This window comes from Eumetopias jubatus, unplaced genomic scaffold (genome assembly GCF_037043125.1).
Source record: "Eumetopias jubatus isolate StellerSeaLion01/CBP00866 unplaced genomic scaffold, mEumJub1_p1.0 scaffold_13, whole genome shotgun sequence".
Classification (NCBI taxonomy): Eukaryota; Metazoa; Chordata; class Mammalia; order Carnivora; family Otariidae; genus Eumetopias; species Eumetopias jubatus.
The window spans coordinates 8730762-8749282 of NW_028274819.1; the positions used below are offsets into that span (position 1 = coordinate 8730762).

The 18521-nt window shown below is 47.0% G+C and overlaps 1 protein-coding gene across 1 annotated transcript; it reads left to right on the forward strand.

The window, feature by feature from the left end:
- The first annotated feature begins 3137 nt into the window (after positions 1–3137).
- PLAAT5 (phospholipase A and acyltransferase 5) lies at positions 3138–13228 on the forward strand. The gene is made up of 6 exons (XM_088017830.1): positions 3138–3228; positions 3939–4023; positions 5597–5705; positions 8698–8812; positions 11327–11589; positions 13136–13228. Exons 1-6 carry the CDS (start codon positions 3138–3140, stop codon positions 13226–13228), a joined length of 756 nt encoding a protein of 251 aa, XP_087873956.1.
- Positions 13229–18521: the final 5293 nt, after the last annotated feature.

Below are 18521 nucleotides of genomic sequence, written 5' to 3' on the forward strand. Positions count from 1 at the left end.
GGCAGTTAATGGACTCTCTCCAGCTCTATGCCATTCTAGTCCTAGTGCTGGGGCCTCTGCTCATGTGGTCTCAGTAGAGAGGGTGTGCAGGCAAAGTTCTTTTACTCAAGTACTCTCTGTCACTCTCTGAGGATCCCTTCAGAGAGGCCCCCGGGTCTCCCTTTGGGCCCTTCCACAGGTAGGAGTCCTTCCTCTCCCAGTCTCCAGCCCAGCCTGGTTGTCCGAACAGCCCCCCAGCTCTTGTTCCTCCACCTTAGCTCCTTCACATGATGCCACAAGGGTGTCTAGGGTCCTCATCTGCGGACCACGAGAGCCAGGAGTGAATCACCAAAGATCTTCGAGATAGGAGCTCCAAAGGGCTATGTTTTAGGAAGAAGAAAGATGACCTCAGAGGGAAGGTCTGCAATGCAAGGAGTGATGAGCAAAGGTAGTGGCCAGCAGGCAAAATAAAACATATGTCTGTGTAATATATGAATGGTAATAATGTGAATTCAGGCTTTGAAAAAGGGCAACACTAAAATAATATGGGAGAGGAAGACAGGGGTGAGTGTTCTTATGTCCTCGCATTGCTGCAGAGGGGTGTTTAAGATATTACTTTTAGACTTTGAGCATGCATGTTAAAATTTCAAGGGCAATAAATAAGAGAATAGAGTATAAACTTCCAAATGAGTAGAGGGAGAAATGTAATATACCAAAGATCAGATCTTTATGAAGAATAATATAAAACTTCACTGAAAGTTGTTAAAGAAGACCTCATAAACAGAGATAATATGTAATCAATGGGAAGACTCCATTTTGTAAAGATGTCAAAATTGCCAAATTGATATCTTGACTCAATGTAATTTCAAACAAGATGTCTACAGAGTATTTTGAGCAATTTAGCAAGCTAATATTTATGGCAGGGCAAAAGCCCAAGAATAGCCAAGAAACTCCTGTGGAAGAATAAAGGGGGGAAGTCTCAAGAATTCCATATATCAAGATTTACCATCAAGATATAGTAATTAAGATCACATGATAGTAACACAAAGACAGACATATTTACCAGTGGAGTAGAAGACAGCCAACGATATTCTTGCTCATGCACTAGAGTCTGACACATAACACAGATGGTCTTGCTTATTCCTGGGGGAAGAAGAAACAGTGAATAAACGAGACTGAGAGAAATCATATGGGGATTATTCATATGGGGAAAAATCAATTCCAAGTAGATTAAATGAAAAAGACAAAATTTTAAAACTTTTACAAGAAAATATACGAGAATATTTTTCTGACTTCGGAGCAAGAAAGAACTTCATGGCAAGACACAGAGTGCTAATCACAAAAGAGAGGACTGATAAACTCTACTTCATTAAAGTTAATAACTTCTCTTTATCTGGAGACCTCAAAAAGTGAAAAGACAAGCCATTAACTGGAAGAAAATATGTGTAAACAAATAGAACCGACAAAGATGAGCATCAAGAATACATACACGGCTTCCACATGTTAATAAGAAGACAACTCCAAAGAAAATTGGGCAAAAGACACGAATAGGCACTTTTTACAAGAGGAAATCTAAATGGCTGATACATATATGTAAAGATTTCAATCTTAGTAATCAGTGAAATATAAATTAAAACTTCCAGTAAGACTTCTTAGTAAAATACTATTTTATATCCATTTACCTGGAAAAAACAAGTATGACAGTACTAAGTGTTGGTGAAGACATAAATCCACAAGAATTCTTACACATTGCTGGTAGAAGTGAAATGGGCACCATCACTTGGGAAAATGTTTTAGTATTCTGTTGTAAGGTTGAATATTTGCACACCTTCCCAGGTACTAAATTCTGTAGAATCTTTTGTGTACATCCATCAGGGCACAATTTGGGTTCTCTTCAATAGCTTCTAATTCCAAATTAGGAAAAAACCATGTGGCTTTATCACCAGGTTGATAAATTGTAGTATATTCACAGAATGGAATATTTTCCAGCAGGGGAAATGAATTACAGATTTATACAGTAATATGTATGTATGATGGAAACAGCTTTGAAAGAAGCAAGTTGCAGAAGATAACATACAGCATCCCGTTTTTATAAAGCTTCAAATCTGCAAAAACGATGTATGAGGAGTACCAAGAAGGGACTTTAAAAAGCTATCTTAAAAAGCAAGGGCATGGGAGCACCTGGGTGGCTCAGTCAGTTTAAGCATCTGCCTTCAGCTCAGGTCATGATCCCAGGATCCTAGGATAAGCCCGGGGAAGGGCTCTCCACTCAGCACGGAGTCTGCTTCTCCCTCTCCCTTTGCCCCTGCCTCCGCTTATGCTCTCTCTCTCTCTCTCTCAAATAAATAAAAATCTTAAAAAAAAAAAAAAAGCAGCGAGGGCATAATAGACACAAGAGTGGGAAAGGTTACCTCTGGCAGAGGGCAGCAGGAGGATGGGATAAGGTAGGAAAACACAGGTAGGAGCATCTGTGCTAGGTATGTTCCCGTTCTTAAGTAGACTGGTGTATTCATGGGCAGTAATTTTACTATGTTTCGCAATACATGTATTCTATGTGTTTTTGTTTTTTTAAGGAGCCTCAGTACCCAGCGTGGAGCCATCCCTGGGCTAGAACTCACGACCCTGATATCAAGACCTGAGCTGTTATCAAGAGTCCCACGCCTAACCGACTGAGCCACCCAGGCGCCCCTCCATGTGTTCTTTTGCATATATTACGTGTCATATATAATTAGTTACAAAATATATAATTTAGGTCATAAATAATTCAAATAAAAACTTTGAATCCCTCAAGATCTTAACTCCTGAGCGTGGCTCCCCAGGCCCTCCTAATCTGGCATCAATGTGTTTGTCGCTCCTCGATCGGCTCCGTCTGGCTTCTGCAGCCACGTCGGACCGCGCCTCCGGCCTCCGTGCCTACTGTTCAGCGTTGCCTTCCACTCCCGGGATGACCTCGGCCGCCGCCTTTCCTGGGCCTCTAAGCGCCGCCCTGAGCGCCTTCTCGGTTCCCTCCGCCGTGCGCACAGCGCCCGCGCGCCCCCGCCGTTTGCTCCGCGCCCCGGGTTCCCCCGCTTGGCGGCCCTCCGCCCTCTGCAGGGCCTCACCGCGCTGCGCCAGCGCCCTCCACCCCCGCCCCGGGCTCCCCCAGCCGCAGAAACGGGATGGGCCTGAGCCCCGCCGCCCACGAAGAGAGCAGGCGCCACCTCTCTCGCTTCCCCGGGCCGCGCCCCAAACCCGCCCCGCGAGCCACAGGTACGCGGCTTGGGGACCGGTGAGCAGCCCCCGGCAGGTCAGCTGTGCCGCGTCCGCCCGGCCGCAGGAACCGGGCTCCTCTGCACCGAGCCCGGAGGCCCTACTAGGGGAGTTCTCAGGTCCCAGCGGGCCGTCGGACCCCCAGAGAAGGCACCAGAGATACCTTCAAGGCTCCTCGTAGCTCTGTGTTGATCGAGCAAAATGCCCGTTAACCGGAGTGAGCGCATACTTGGGAATGATCTTTTGTTGGTAATTCAATCAAAGCGAGCCAGGCGTCCAGTGCCTCTCTCGGGTATCTACCCTCCGACCCTATTTCGGGTGGAAATGGAAGCGGAGGTGGCAGCTCCCCAACAGAGTTGACAATGGCTCTAGGACTCTAGGTCCTCAGAAGCTTCTGTTGTCAGGTTTAGCCCCCGGATTTCTGGATTTCTGGGATCTCACTTCATCCTCTCGATTTTATCCCTGGGAATTCCTGAGTCTCTCCTTCCCAGGGGAACTGGGGCCTCTCCAGCATCTAGTCCCACAATCCCCTTCATTTACCCAAAAACTGATTGAGGGCCGACCAGGCCAGGCACGGTTCTCAACTGGAGCTCTGAGCCCACCTTCACATAGATGTCAAGGTGTTTGCTCCAACTCTCCCTTCACAGATTTCATTCCCTGTAGGAGGCAGTTGTGGTTTAAATAGCATCCTCCTCCCCACCCCCCACTAGAAAAATCATCTCAAGCGTTGGTCCAGCTCTCTGCCAAGGAGCGGCAGCAGGGAACTTCAGAGCTGAGCAGAAGAGTCCAGGAGGGGTAAGAGTCTTTGTATGGAAGGACTGGGTCTTAGGGTGGGGAAGCCTTTGAAGAACCGACTTTGATGGCAGTTCTGTAAAGCAAATCCAGAGGTGGTTTCCATAGGAACCAGCCTACCCCGCCCCAACCAGTGAAGGGAAGGCTGGTGTGCTGCCGATAATAGATTACCACCAGGCCTTGGGCCGCTGACCGGGCCTGCCCGGCATCAATTTCTAGCCACAAGGACCTCCAGAACCCTGAGAACTGGCGCTTACCACATGACTACTTGGTCTCACTAATGAATGATGTGATCTTGCAAATTTCCTCAATTCACTTTCATTAAAAACACAGTTTGCTTCTTTTTTTTTATTTTAAAGATTTTATTTATTTATTTGACAGAGAGACACAGCGAGAGAGGGAACACAAGAAGGGGGAGGGAGAGGGCGAAGCAGGCTTCCCGCGGAGCAGGGAGCCCGACGCGGGGCTCGATCCTAGGACCCTGGGATCATGACCTGAGCCTAAGGCAGACACTTAATGACTGAGGCACCCAGGCGCCCCCAGTTTGCTTCTTTTTAAAATTTTGAGGGTCTGAACGTTCCCCAAAGAGCTATACTCCAGCCCCATACACTATACTTTGGAGAAGAGGTAAAACATGGAGGAAAGGCAAAGAAAATGCCTTTTTTTTTGGTTGGTAATGTACCAGGTGTGTATGTATGCTTTCTCCTTTAACCCTCCTGACAACTCTGCGAGACAAATACTCTCATCTCTATTTTATAGATAATCAAACTGATGTTCAGACACATTCATTTACTAGCTCAAGTTTGGACAGGAAGGATCAGAGCCAGGACTCAAACCCAGGTCTTTTTTTTTTTTAAGATTTTATTTTTTTGAAAGTAATCTCCACATCCAACGTGAGGCTTGAACTCATAACCCCGAGATCAAGAGTCTCACACTCCACCACTCTGCTGACTAAGCCAGCCAGGCGCCCCAAACCCAGGCCTTTTTGACCCCAATATATTTCACTATACTATCCCAAGGCATATTCCTGCCTTTGGTTTCAGCCCTCTCTTAACAACGTTTTGGTTCAAGGGACAAAATATACTGATTTCTTTCATGATACTTGCAGTTACAGTATTGAGGCTTAATGAGATTTCCCAGAAATATGGAGCTAGTTGTTGGAAGAAACAGCTCAAGAGTTCAAGGGGCTTGCTTCTCCCAGGAGGGTGGGCAGAGAGAAGGGAGGGAGTAGAGGCCTGTTGCATTTCATTAGAAGCCATTATGTACCGTTACCATTTTTTTAAAGTTATATGCAAGTGTCATTTTGATAAACATGTAAGAAAGCTGATCAGCAATAAAAAAAAAAAATCCTGAAAGCTACTCATTGCTATCATTAGCAGTTTAACAGTCATTTTAACGGCAATTATTTTGCATGGCAGCTAACAGCATGATCACAGAAACAAGCTTTGGGGAGGATGTTTCCTAGGGTCTCAAAATTGAAAGAGGTCTGAAAATCACAAATCTGAAGTAATACAGAATTTCCAATAATTGTGGAATAGTGTTATTTGTTAACTCTGTGTTCACAAAATTCTTTTAGGGAGAAGCCCATAGTTAACTTGGAGACCACACCCAACCAGAAAAGAGCAGAGTCGAATTCAACCCCAAAGCCTGAGAGCTCAGGGAAATTAACAAAGCAAGCCACTGAGGTGGGTATCACAAGAGTTCTTAGCGCATATCTTTATGGCGCCTGCGACTTTTCTACAGACTGTGTTTTACTTAATTTAGACTGTGTGGCAGGTTGAAGTGCATCCTGATTTGGGATGTTGTGCCTTAAAAAAATTTTTAGAACAGCTTTGTTGAACTCTCCTGAGCTTTACTGAGGTATAACTACATAGCTTTAACTGACATACGATAAAGTGCGCATATTTAGAATATACAGTTGGATATATTTGGTATGCTATGTGTGCACCCACAAGACCATCACCACAATCAAGATAATGAACATCTCCGTAACTCCCAAAACGTTGTTTCCCTTTGTAAATCTCGCCTCTCCTCACCCACATCCCCAGGAAGCATCTGATCTGATTCTTGTCACTATATGTTAATTTGCATTTTCTAGAGATTTATGTAAATGGAATCATATTGTATGTGCTCTTTTTGTCTGTCTCCTTTCACATAATTTCATGTAATTATTTAAAGTTATATCAATATTGTTGCATGTGATTAATAGTTCATTCCTTTTTGTTACTAGGTAGTATTCCATTGTATGGATACACCATTGTTTATCCATTCACCTGCTGATGGGCATTTGGGCTGTTCCCAGTTTTTGGCTATTACAAATAAAACTGCTGTGAACATTTGTGTGCAAGTGTTTGTGTGGACATATGTTGTCTTTTCTTTTGGGTGAATACCTAGGAATGAAATGGCTGGATCATATGGTAGATGTATTTTTTTTTAAGATTTTATTTATTTATTTGAGGGGGGAAGGGGCTGAGGGAGAGAATGGATCTCAAGCAGTCTCCCCTGCTGAGCACAGAGTTCAGAGCACAGAGCTCAGTCTCAGGACCCTGAGATCATGACCTGAACCAAAGGCAGATACTTAACTGACTGAGCCACCCAGGCGCCCCCATATGGTAGTTGTATTTTTAAACCCGCCTCTCCTCACCTCCATCCCCAGGCAGCACCTGATCTGCTTCTTGTCACTATACGTTAATTTGCATTTCATAAAACTCTTACATAGTTTAAAGAGTTACGTAAGACATAAAGATAATGTTTTCCAAACTGGTTGTGCCATTTTACATTCCCAACAGCGGTGTGTGAAAGTTCCAGTTTCTCCACATCCTCATCAGCATTTGGTATGGTTAGTCTCTTAAATTGTAGATATCCTCATAGGTCTGTAGGGATCTCATTGTGGTTTTAATTTGCATTTCCCTAATGACTAACAATGCTGAACATCTTCCATATATATCTTCTTTGGTGAAGTGTCCAAATCTTTTTGCGCATTTTTTCCCTTGGTTTCTTCAGAAATTCTGTGTGCAAGCCCTTCATCAGATATATGCTTTGCAGTATTATCTCTCAGTCTGTGGCTTTTGTTTTCATTCTCTTAACATCTTTTGAAGAACAAAATTTTTAAATTTTGATGAAGTCCAATGGATGGTGGTGATGGTTAAACAAATTTTGTAAATTGTATCTCAGAAAAGAAACAGGTTAAAAGCCCCCTTTTACTTCTGTGAAATTTATTTTATTTTATTTTGTTATGTTAATCGCCATACATTACATTATTAGTTTTTGATGTAGTGTTCCATGATTCATTGTTTGTGTATAACACCTAGTGCTCCATGCAGAACGTGCCCTCTTTAATACCCATCACCAGGCTAACCCATCCCCCCACCCTCCTCCCCTCTAGAACCCTCAGTTTGTTTCTCAGAGTCCATAGTCTCTCATGGTTCTCCTATGAATTTTTGCCAGGCAAATTGCTGTCCTCCGCTAGGGAAATAGAGCTGGGAACTGAGAGATGAGATGCAGCCTTGAGGAAATTAGACTAAAACTGGCAAATTGTTGCATAAGTGACAAAGCCGTTGTAAAGCTGATGGGTGAGTGGGGCGGTGTGATCGACTCCATGGCTCCCTCGGTCTCCCCAGGCTCTGATTGCCCAGCTCTAGGTTTTCTTTTCTTACTTTCTCTTGTTTTTTATTGTGGTAAGAGCACTTAATATGAGATCTACCCTCTTAATAAATTTTTAAGTTATTGTGCACATACGGGCATACATACACCCACACAGTCTCTTCCCCAGGCCTCTTTGAAGAGATAGAGTATCAGCATCCTGGGTCTAATCCAAAGATAGAAACTACCCAGTAGATTAAACAGGGGGAAGTTTACTATAAAGAATTGTTAAACTATGTAAGAGTAACTATAAGAAATGAAAAACCTCAATTTGGCCTCCCAGGGCTGAGGGAGATTACTCAGGGAAAGACAGACTTGGAAGGGGTTCAGACCTCGTTAGAGAGGAGAGCAGAGAAATTTGGTTTGGCCAGGCTGGGGTGGCATTGTAACTCCTGGCAAGTACAACCTTTTGGAGCGTAGGGGGTGGGGGGCTGGCTGTCAGCAGGTGGTTTGAGCATGCAAAGGAGGGGGGCACCCTCTAGACCACAGGTGGTCCATGTGGGAGACGCGCAGAGGGAATCGAGACATCAGCAGGTACGGGCGATGTTTGGGCACTGATTTCTCTGACAAAGGGCTCAGAAAGGTTATTGTTGGAGGGTTCTGGCTCAGGCAGAGCTCCACCAGAATTCCTCACACCCACACTAGACCCGCCCCACCCCTGTCCCAAGCCAGAAACTGCGGGAGAACACTTTCCTCTTGCAATGCTTAACAATATGCTCATTTTCAAGGAGAAAAGCTTAAAAGAGTTCCCGCACCTATCACAGAGCTTATCTGTGATAAGCATTTGGAGCCCAGTGGCAACACGTTGATAGTTAGCTCAGTTAGCCTCTGTGGCTTTAATAACGATTGACAGCAGGAGTGGGGGGCGGGTCCTTTGGTCTTGTATGGGAAGGGAGCTTCTGGTAGCCTGGATTTCTACAAAGTGATGAAACCCAGTGTCTTTAGGCCGAGCTGTAGCTAATCCCCCCCACCGTGCCTCCGGAGTTCCTTGGGCATGTGCCGTTTCTTTATTTTATCTTATTTCTCCCATTACAGGGCAAACCAAGACCCAGACCCGGAGACCTGATTGAGATTTTTCGAATTGGCTATGAGCACTGGGCCATCTATGTGGAAGATGATTGCGTGGTGCATCTGGCTGCCCCGAGTAAGGGTGGATACTCTTTGACATGTCGATATTGATACTGAAGTTAGCAGAGTAAGAAGAAGTGCATTTAGTTATTGTGTTCCTCGGCTGCTGCCCTTCCTTAGCAATAAAACACTCGACGCATTCCTGGCCCTTAGTGGACTAGGTGATGGAGCTTGATCTCTGTCTACCAAACACCACCGAGTGTCCAGCCCTAAGGGAGATGCAATGCACAAGGGGTCCCCCGTGTTCGCTGAGCCTCGGTATCCTTTCTCATATTTCTGAGGCTTCCCCAGGAGGGATGCAGATGCCTGCATGTTCTGATGGCCCCCAAATGCTGCTTCTGGCTTCCTGATGGCTTGGGCACGTCCACCCTGGCTCGTCTCCCTGCTCTTTCTGCCTGTCCCAGGCTGCTCCCGCCTCAGCGTGGACACGCAGCCTTCCTTTCTCAAGTGTCTCAAGGTTGCCTAACACAAGGCGGAGATTCAACTGGTGACTAATTAAAATTTTTTTTAAGTTTTATTTATTTATTTATTTGACAGAGAGAGACACAGCGAGAGAGGGAACACAAGCAGGGGTAGTGGGAGAGGGAGAAGCAAGCTTCCCGCTGAGCAGGGAGCCCGATGTGGGGCTTGATCCCAGGCCCCTGGGATCATGACCTGAGCCGAAGGCAGATGCTTAATGACTGAGCCACCCAGGCGCCCTGGTGACTAATTAAAATTTAGTCTCCACTAAAATTAGTGGAGATTTGATGACAGGACGTGGTGATGGTAGAAGATAGAATGGGAGACACACTCAGTCACAGTGGTCCTCTTGGGCAAAGGGACCCGGAGGTGCTGGGAGAAGGGGAGACTGGGGGACACCATTGCACATGCCCTGATGCCTTTTGAATTTTGTATCCAGTGTGAGTTCTGCCCACTCAGGATGAAACTGCAGAAAGGTGCTGGGACCAAAGGCCTGTGACCACACCGTGTTCACGGCCCTCACCCCCGCCCCCTCCATCTCATCCTTGGGCCCCGCCTCTCACCTGCAGCAGAGCCCCTCTCCCTGCCCCATTTACACACGGAGAAAGTAAAAGGCACTCCACATCACCTCCACATCCCCTTTCCAGACTAAGTCCAGGAGCCTCCCTCTCATACAACCAAAGCGGTCGCTAACTGATATGTCCCCACCTTCCCCATCAGATCTTCCTCTAAAAACGAATTCTGTTCCTGAAAGCTGAATGGCCTGCTCCCAGCTTTTGTAACATTAGGAGATATTCCTCAAATACGTATGAAGAGGACAAGGGACACTTCTTGTTCTCGGTCAACTTTCGGAGGGGGAGAGCACACACATTTGCCTATCCTTATGGTCGGAGCAGGAAAATGGCCTTGGTTTTAAATTACCACCGGGCCGCCCTGGCGTTGGGCGGTTCTTGACCGTCTCTGAGCAGCTGTCTCCTCTAGGGACTGAATATGATAATATGGCACCTTTCAAATGGTTCTTCTTTCAGATCTATGGAACCCTGTTTTCAAATCTCAAATATTTGAGTAGAGAGAAAGGCAGCGTGTCTCTGGGCGGAAGCTGGGTGGGAGGCACCCAGAGCCCAGTCTGCTTGGCCTCCCCTGTGCCCAGCTGAGACTGCAGAGGGAGGCAGGTCACAGAACCCCATGCCAGCCCCACAGCCAGGAGCGGACGCTCACACCTAAGGGTGCTTAGCACACGTTTGTGAAGATTATTGAAGTCTGGTTAGGAAAGCAAGACTCAAATCCTAGTACTTGGTCAGGTCACTACAGTACAGAATGGAGTCTGGGGCTGCGCTGTAAGGCAGTTCTAGAGTTTTATGAGGAAGAGACTGCTGACAGTGGGGAGTGCGGTGCAGGGCAGAAATCTTCCTGGGAAAGTGGGTCCCAAGCAGCCACACTCACTTGGGTGGCTCGGATAGTTAAAGCATCTGCCTTCAGCTTGGGTCATGAATGATCTCAGGGTCCTGGGATCAAGCCCCGCATCGGGTTCCCTGTGCTCAGCAGGCAGTCTGCGCCCTCTCTTGCTGCCCCTCCTCCCTGCTTGTGTTCTCTCTCTCAAATAAAAAAAGAAAATCTTAAAAAGAAAAAAAAAATAAAGTGAAAAGACAAGTTGCATAATGCACAAAGTATTTGCAAACATATATCTGACACGGTTCTATTACCCAGAATATGTAAAGAATTCTTACAATTCAATAATACAGAGACAAATAACCCAATTTTTAAAATGGGCAAAGGATTTGAATAGACTTTTCTCCGTGGCCAATAAGCACATGAAAAGATGCTCAACATCATCTGTCATTTAAAAAAAAAAAAAGGAAAGAAAAAAGGTTGATAGGCAGGCTGATATTCAGGCGACAGGTGTCTCACTGGGGGGCAGCTCATTTCATCCAACTCCTGGTCCTTGGCCTTGGATTTGACAGATGCCAAAGCCGAGGCCTCGGAGGGAAGCACCTTGACCCACAGCTTAGAATGAGCCAGTGCTCCGTCCCTTGCTGTCCCTCGCAGCTTTCCAGCTTCTGTTCATCTTGGTCTCTAGGTGAGGAATTTGAGGTGGGCAGCATCACTTCCGTCTTCAGCAACCGCGCCGTCGTGAAGTATAGCCGCCTGGAGGACGTGCTGCATGGCTGCTCCTGGAAGATCAACAACAAGCTGGATGGGACGTACCTGCCCCTGCCCGTGGACCAGATCATCCGGCGTACAAAAAAGATGATCAACAAGATAGTGCAGTACAGCCTGATCGAAAGGAACTGTGAGCACTTTGTCAATGACCTCAGATACGGTGTGCCCCGGAGCCAGCAGGTATGACGTCTTTTGCTCGGACGGTGGCTTCTTGCTGGGGCTTGTCGTCTCATCAGTGATCAGAACGGTGGTCAGTGGTTTCGTGCTCTTTGTTGTACTGGTGGGCTCTACTTCTACAGGACTTTACGGTTCAGGAGGTGGTTTCCCCTCTGTTAACCCGTGGAGGAGCGCAAAGGCTCTGGGCTGTAGAGCTAGGACACTGGGGGGTCTCCTTGGCCAGACCATTTTATTTCTGAGACTGTTTGTTCTTCTACAAAACGGGGATGAAGTGAGGTTTTCAGCTACATCTGGCCCACAGACATGTTTTGCTTGGATGAGTAGTGGTTTGTTTTTTCTTTTTTTAATTTGTACTATTGGCCAACATTTAAAAACATCGAAGTTTTATATAAAAAGATCTGAAATCACAACCTTTCTAGAACAACTAATTGATCAGGCCTTCAGGCCCGTGTTCCTGCTTGCTGACACCCTGTAGGGCCGAGTAGTGACTGCCTCTCTAGATGGGACTTGTGGGGGTCGACATGCCACCTACCAGCTTTGCCCACCTTACGGGCCTGGCCCGTGCACGTTGCCTTTGGGTTTGTGACCACCCCCCGCCCCCGCCACCACACAGGGCAGGGATAAAGCCAGTGAGGCACAGTCCGTGTGTTCAAGAGCTTTGAAAAATAGCTCGAAATATCTGGACAAATTGAGCAGCCCTCATTCCTATTTGATCCTTACTAAAACCCCATGAGAGGAGCAGAGGATGTATTTATTATCCCCTTTTTAATAGACTGAGAAATGAGGAATTAAAGGAGGAACATCATTTTTCTGCCTTTTTTTCTGTGGTTCTTATGTTCCCTCAGGGTACTGGGCTCAAATCCCAGTGCTGGTCTCTCTACTATTGCGGAGTGAGCGTGAGCAGGTCACCCACACCCTGTCCCCCTCCACTTTCTGCACCTTCCTCCTTTGTATTCTGTCCTCCCCCAGCCTGTACTCCATTCTCTGGAGGCCTCTCTCCAGTGCAGGGGGTGGTGGGGGGGGGGGCTTGGGGGCTCCAGTGTAAGGAATCTCCTATCCCAAGAGCATTTGTGCATGACAAGAAGACCCCAGGGACCAAATGGATGATAAGGGGCCTTCTATGGAGTGAGAGCCACACTCAGACACTAATTCCCACCGTGACTTTGTCCAAGTGAGTTCCCGTCCCTGGTTCTCAGGTTCCCTGATTGCAGGATGAGGGCCTCGGTGGCTGAGCCACTCCGAGATCCCTTGCCTCTGAGCCCTACCCTAGAGGCAGACCCTGGGCTGAATGGCTCTGAGGGAAGAAGGCCAGGAACCGTGGATGCCCCCAGTGGGGACAGGGAGTGCGTCTGCCTCTGACTGTCATCTCGAGCCATCCTGAATTCTCTAGGTCTCTTGCAACCCTAGGATCTTTGGAAATAGAGGCTAGCGCAGGTGGCTTCCTCCTCCAGGCAGGCCGGGTGCTGAAAGGGAGTGGGGCAGTAGGGGCAGGGCAGGGCACAAGCCTGGGATGGCCCCTGAGTGTCCTGTGAACTGGTCTGCTTTGCAGGTAGAGCACGCCCTGATGGAAGGGGCAAAGGCTGCGGGAGCGGTCATCTCAGCCATGGTGGAGAGCATAAGGCCCAAGCCCGTAACTGCCTGAAGGCGCTCGGGACTCCAAGCAGAGGAAGTACTCCTGCCATCCGCAAGGACACGTGCCTCCTTGCCCCCCTTGCCTTCTCTCTCCATAACCCCGCTCGAGAAAACTGTGTTCTTCTGGAAGAATCTAGAATGTATCCAATTACCCCTCCAGAAATACATCCAATATATGTGATCCTAGATCTGTGGACTCGCGGGGTGAGACGAACCTAATATTTATTATTATGCATCCATTAGGCTCCGGGCAACGTGCTGGGCGTTTCATAGGCTTGTCTCATCTCCCTCCCTGCGGGAAGGGCCTTGCTTGTTTCTCAAGCTGACTCGGGTCTGCGATGTTTGGATACCACCTACACCAGCCAGGAAACCCCTGCTTGAACATTCCCAGGACCCGGGAGCTCTTTTTCAGAAGTCCTTGTTCTTGAACTAGAAAGTCTCCAGCTTTTTGCATTCACGAGAATCCTGCTCTTCCTGACCTGCAGCGCTGTGTGGGGTTGAGCGGGGTGGGGGGGGGGGCGTGGAGTGGAAGGAAGCTCAGTGGCTTGCTATTCGGGGCCATCTGTGCTTAATCCAAAATCATACACCAGCCTTATTCTTTGTTGTTTAACACCCCCTTGCTTTAAAGTATAATCAACATTTGCTTTGCTTTTCTACTTTAGAATTACCAGGAAATCTGAAACTGTTATTTTCACTGATTTCAGATGAATATTTAAAATAATTTCCTCGGTGGACTTCTGTGTGCATGAGGGAGAGGAAGGAGCGATTTTTTGTGTGTTGACCGCTGTTGGCATGACAGCAGATCCAGAATTATGACCAGGGACTGTTGGTGCCCACTGAGAGCTGAAGCCATCCGGGAAGGCTAGAGAGGGACTCTCGGAATGGCTAGGAACTGTGATCGATGTGGACGAGAGCAAGATGGAGCCCCCAGAGCATTTCACATGAGATCTGTTAGGATCGCCCAGGAGCCTTTCTCCTGTTTGAACAAAGTAGACCCTCAGTGAAACTCTTCCATTCCCTAACCCCCTCCCTTCCATTCTTTTCTTAGCAATCCAAACTTGACTACATTCTCCTGTTCCCTAGACGCTGGCGTCTGGGTGTATGTCTCTGTCTTCCATCTGCCCTTCCCAACGGCCTCTCTCTCTGCTTTGCTTGGCAGATCTGGGTGTTGGTAGGTAGAGCGTATGCCCTCATTTCTGCGAATCATGATGAGGGTAAAGCCGTTATTACCCTGAGTCCCTCCAATCACCTCCCCCCACCCCCCAGAATCTGCTGAGCTCCCGATACCGCTCCCTTCTGCTCCTTCTTCATTATTGTCTAGGTTGAGACTTCCTTTGAAGTAGAACCCAACCACCAGGAATGTATCTTTTATAAAGTATATTCCTTTTAGTTTTGAATTAAGTCGCTCAGGTATTAGTGAACCTTTTGATTCTGAAGAATGACTGACCTCCCAGACCATAGTAATCATTAATCCAGTAAACCGGATGTTGTTTGATTTACAGACAACTCCCCCACGCCAGAGAGTGTTTAGTAACTTCTAAACTAAAGGCTCATCCATCTCTTGCTTAGGTTTGGGACAGAAAGACACTTCTGTGGCTTCTTTGGGTTTGCACCCAGTGGGGCCGAGGGCCTCAGGCACGTAATCAGGGTTTATGTTCATTCATTCATCCAACAAACATTTTTGAGCATCTACCACGTGCCACACCTTAGCTCTCCCCACCTTGGCCTGAACCCACGAGCAGTGCTCAGGGACAGCAGTGAGAAGTTGAGTTGGTTAGAAGGACGCAAGTCACAGTGGAGCATGGGGTGGAGACCACCTGCTGGACAGCGGTCTTCTCTTACCTCCCAGCTGCCCATAAAGCCGCGAGCTCTGGAACGCACACCCTACACTTTGCAGGGGTGGGGTGGTGTGAGGGGAGGAGGGTTTCTTAAAGCACTGTTTACAAACCTGGAGCAGTTTCTGCCTTCTAGGGTCAAAACTGAAATCTCTGCTTTGGGTGGAACCATTCGGGTGAACCTTTTCAATCTTGTAACTATAAGGCACATACCTGCTGTTCCAGGAAACCCTAAGGGAAAGTCATGTGAATGCAAATGTTTCTGAGATGTTACACGTGGATTTCTTGTTTGTGTGCTTTTTTTAGTGTTTTTGTTCCTTTTCCCTTTGGGGGGTTGGGCGAGTGGGGTCAGTGGTGGTGTTGGTTCACTGGGCATGTCACAGGGAAAGTCAGAGAACTTGACCGTGCCGGGTTCCTTCAGGGTAGGGGCCCAGTAGTCCTGACACAGAGCCAGCAGGGGCTGTGCACAATCCGGGTGTTTTGCTTACTGATTGAAAGGCCAACTTCAGGAAACACTGGATTAGCTCTGCAGAGAGTATTGTGATGGTAAAGGGATCTGGTTTTGCTGGCTGGGAGTGGGAGATAAGGAGTGGAAAACATGTCAGTCAGGGATGCCAATTGAGTGAAACAATGAAGCCCTCCTCTATGGCAGCAGGCCAGAGGCTGAGGGGAGACCGGCACAGAAGGGAGTCCCCTGAGACACCAGGAGTAGAGATAAACTGCTCCCCAGTGTCTGCCTAATGCTCACAATCACCTTTTGTTATTCTCGAGCCTTGTCTTGAGACGGGGGATGAAGGAGCCAGAGCACAAGACTGTAGTACCCAAGAGAGAGACTGCTGCAGAGACAAGAGGCTCAGGGACCACTGGAGGGAGTCCGTCAGAAGCAAGCAGCCTGGGGGGGGCGGGTCCAGGTCCATGTCTCTGGAAAACCTTGGGAGGGAACTGGGTCTCCTGCAGTCATGCAGGAGGGGAGCTTGGTCAAAAAAATGAGATTTTATTTTATTATTTTTTTATGGAAATTGTGTATTTTTAATTAAAAAAATTTTTAGTTCAAGTATAATTAACATACAGTATTATAGTGGTTTCAGGTGTACAATATAATGATTTAGCAATTCTCTGCATGACTCTGTGCTCATTATGGTAAATGTGCTCTTAACCCCCACCACCTATGTCACCCATCCCACACCCACCTCCCCTCTGGCAACCCCCAGTTTGTTCTCTGTATTTAAGAGTCTGGCTTTTGTTTGTCTTTTTTTTTTTTTCTTTGTTTGTTTCTTAAATTCCACATATGAGTGAGATCCTGTGGTATTTATCTTTCTCTGTCTGGCTTATTTCACTTAGCCTGATACTCTCTAGATCCATCCATGTTGTTGCAAATGGCAGGATTTCATCCTTTGTTATGGATAATTGGTATTCCTTTATATATATATATATACATAATTATATATATCTGTTCATCTATGGGTGGACACTTGGGCTGCTTCCATAATTTGGCTATTGCAAATAATGCTGCAATAAACATAGGGGTGCATGTATTCCCTTTTTTTTGAGAGAGAGAGAAAGAGTGCAATTGTAGGAGAAGGGGCAGGGGGAGAGAGGGAATTTTAAGCAGGCTCCACACTGAGTGCAGGGCTCCAACTCACGACAGTGAGATCATGACCTGATCCAAAATCAAGAGTCAGACACGGGTTGCCCAGGTGGCTCAGTTAAGCGTCTGCCTTTGGCTCAGGTCATGACCCCAGGGTCCTGGGATTGAGCCCTGGATAGGGGAGCCTGCTTCTCCCTCTCCTTCTGCCCCTGCCCCCACTCGTGCTCACTCTTGCTCTGCACTCTCTCCCTCTCAAATTAAAAAAAAAAAAAAGAAGAGTCGGACACTTAACTGACTGAGCCACCCAGGTGACCCACATGTATCCCTTTGAATTAGTGTTTTTGGGTTTTGGGGGGGTAAATACCCAGTAGTTGAATTACTGGATGATATGGCAATTCTATTTTTAATTTTTTAATGAAGTTTTAAAATTTTAATTCCAGTATAGACAACATCCAGTGTTATATTAGTTTTGGGTGTACAAGATAGTGAGTCAACAGTTCTATACATGACTCAGAGCTCACAATGATAAGGGCACCCCTTCAACCCCATCCCCTGTTTCACATCCTCCACCCACCTCCCCTCTGGTATCTACCGGTCTGTTCTCTACAGTCAAGAGTCTCTTTCTTGGTTTCTCTCTCTCTCTCCTTTGCTCATTTGTTTTGTTTCTTAAATTCCACATACGAGTGAAATCCTATGGTATTTGTCTTTCTCTGATGGACTGACTTCACTTACTATAATACTCTCTAGCTCCATCCCTGTCATTGCAAATGGTAAGATTTCATTCTTTTTTATGGCTTATTTTTTATTTTTTTTTGAGGAAACTCCATCTCTTTTCCATGATGGCTGCACCAGCTTGCATTCCCACCAACAGGGCACAAGGGCTCCAAAAAAGCAAGATCTTAGAGGGAAGGCTGGTTTCTGTATCTGTGGGACTTGGATGCTTGTGCCACACATGGTCCGGCCCAACGTTAGGGCAGTGGGAACAGAATGCACTGCCTTCTGACGCATAGACCATTCTGACCCGCATGCTTTTCCTACCGAAACTTCTTTTGTCACTTGAGCAAAACAATAAATGGCCGTACAAACTCAGGGGAAGCTCTGTGAGCCATGTAAGGTTTTGTTCTCTTGAACTGTGTCTTCCCAGTGCGGTTGAAGCCATCTGTCAGTTAGGCAGAGCCTGTGATTAGAAGACAACTGTTCGTGGACCTCACGGCTGCTTCCTGGCACAGAGGAAGTGGTTTGGGTTTTGTTTTGTTTTGCTGGATTATGGTGGGTATTTTTTTTTTAATATTTTGCTCACTCAAATTATTCTGTTTGCTAGGTTAAATATAAAAGATTAATTTTTATGTTTGCTTTCAGACATATTGCTTAAAGTTCAACCCCAAAGTTAAGGCATATCTGAGTCTGTAGCCATGTGGGGGATGCTTTGTGAGTGAATACATTCGGGTACTTGGGCTTCTGCTTCAAAAGAAAGGCTTTCGAGAAAATCAGCGGAGGAGGCCACAACAGGCTTCCTTCACCTTTGCCCAAACCCACGAGCAGGGGTCAGGGTGGCAGTGAGAAGTTCTGAGTCAAAAAGACAAGGCTACTGCGGCCCCCATGTCATAGCAGCAGAACTCTCTCCAGGCGTGATGTCATCGAGCTGCCTGTGTCTGCATGGGATAAACCTGGAGCAGCTCTGGGTGAGGCGAGGCCCAGGGGGCAGCAGGGGGCTGGGGCTGGAGGGCGGCGTCTGCTGGATGGGAAGCCTCTCAGAGGAGCTCTGCCAACCGTTGATAAGAATGCAATACTAAAGACTAACGACAAAAGTAATAGTGACATTCACGGAGCGTGCACGCCGCTCTAGGCGCTGTTTTAAATGCTTTAGGACCTCCCTTGAC

What these genes read in the sequence shown, in the direction of transcription:
- PLAAT5 (XM_088017830.1), top strand. Translation starts at nt 3,138, where the DNA reads ATGGGCCTGAGCCCCGCCGCCCACGAAGAGAGCAGGCGCCACCTCTCT. An exon ending in AGCAGAAGAGTCCAGGAGGG is followed by an intron (nt 4,024 to 5,596) that starts GTAAGAGTCTTT and finishes AAATTCTTTTAG; the next exon opens with GGAGAAGCCCATAGTTAACT. An exon ending in TAACAAAGCAAGCCACTGAG is followed by an intron (nt 5,706 to 8,697) that starts GTGGGTATCACA and finishes CTCCCATTACAG; the next exon opens with GGCAAACCAAGACCCAGACC.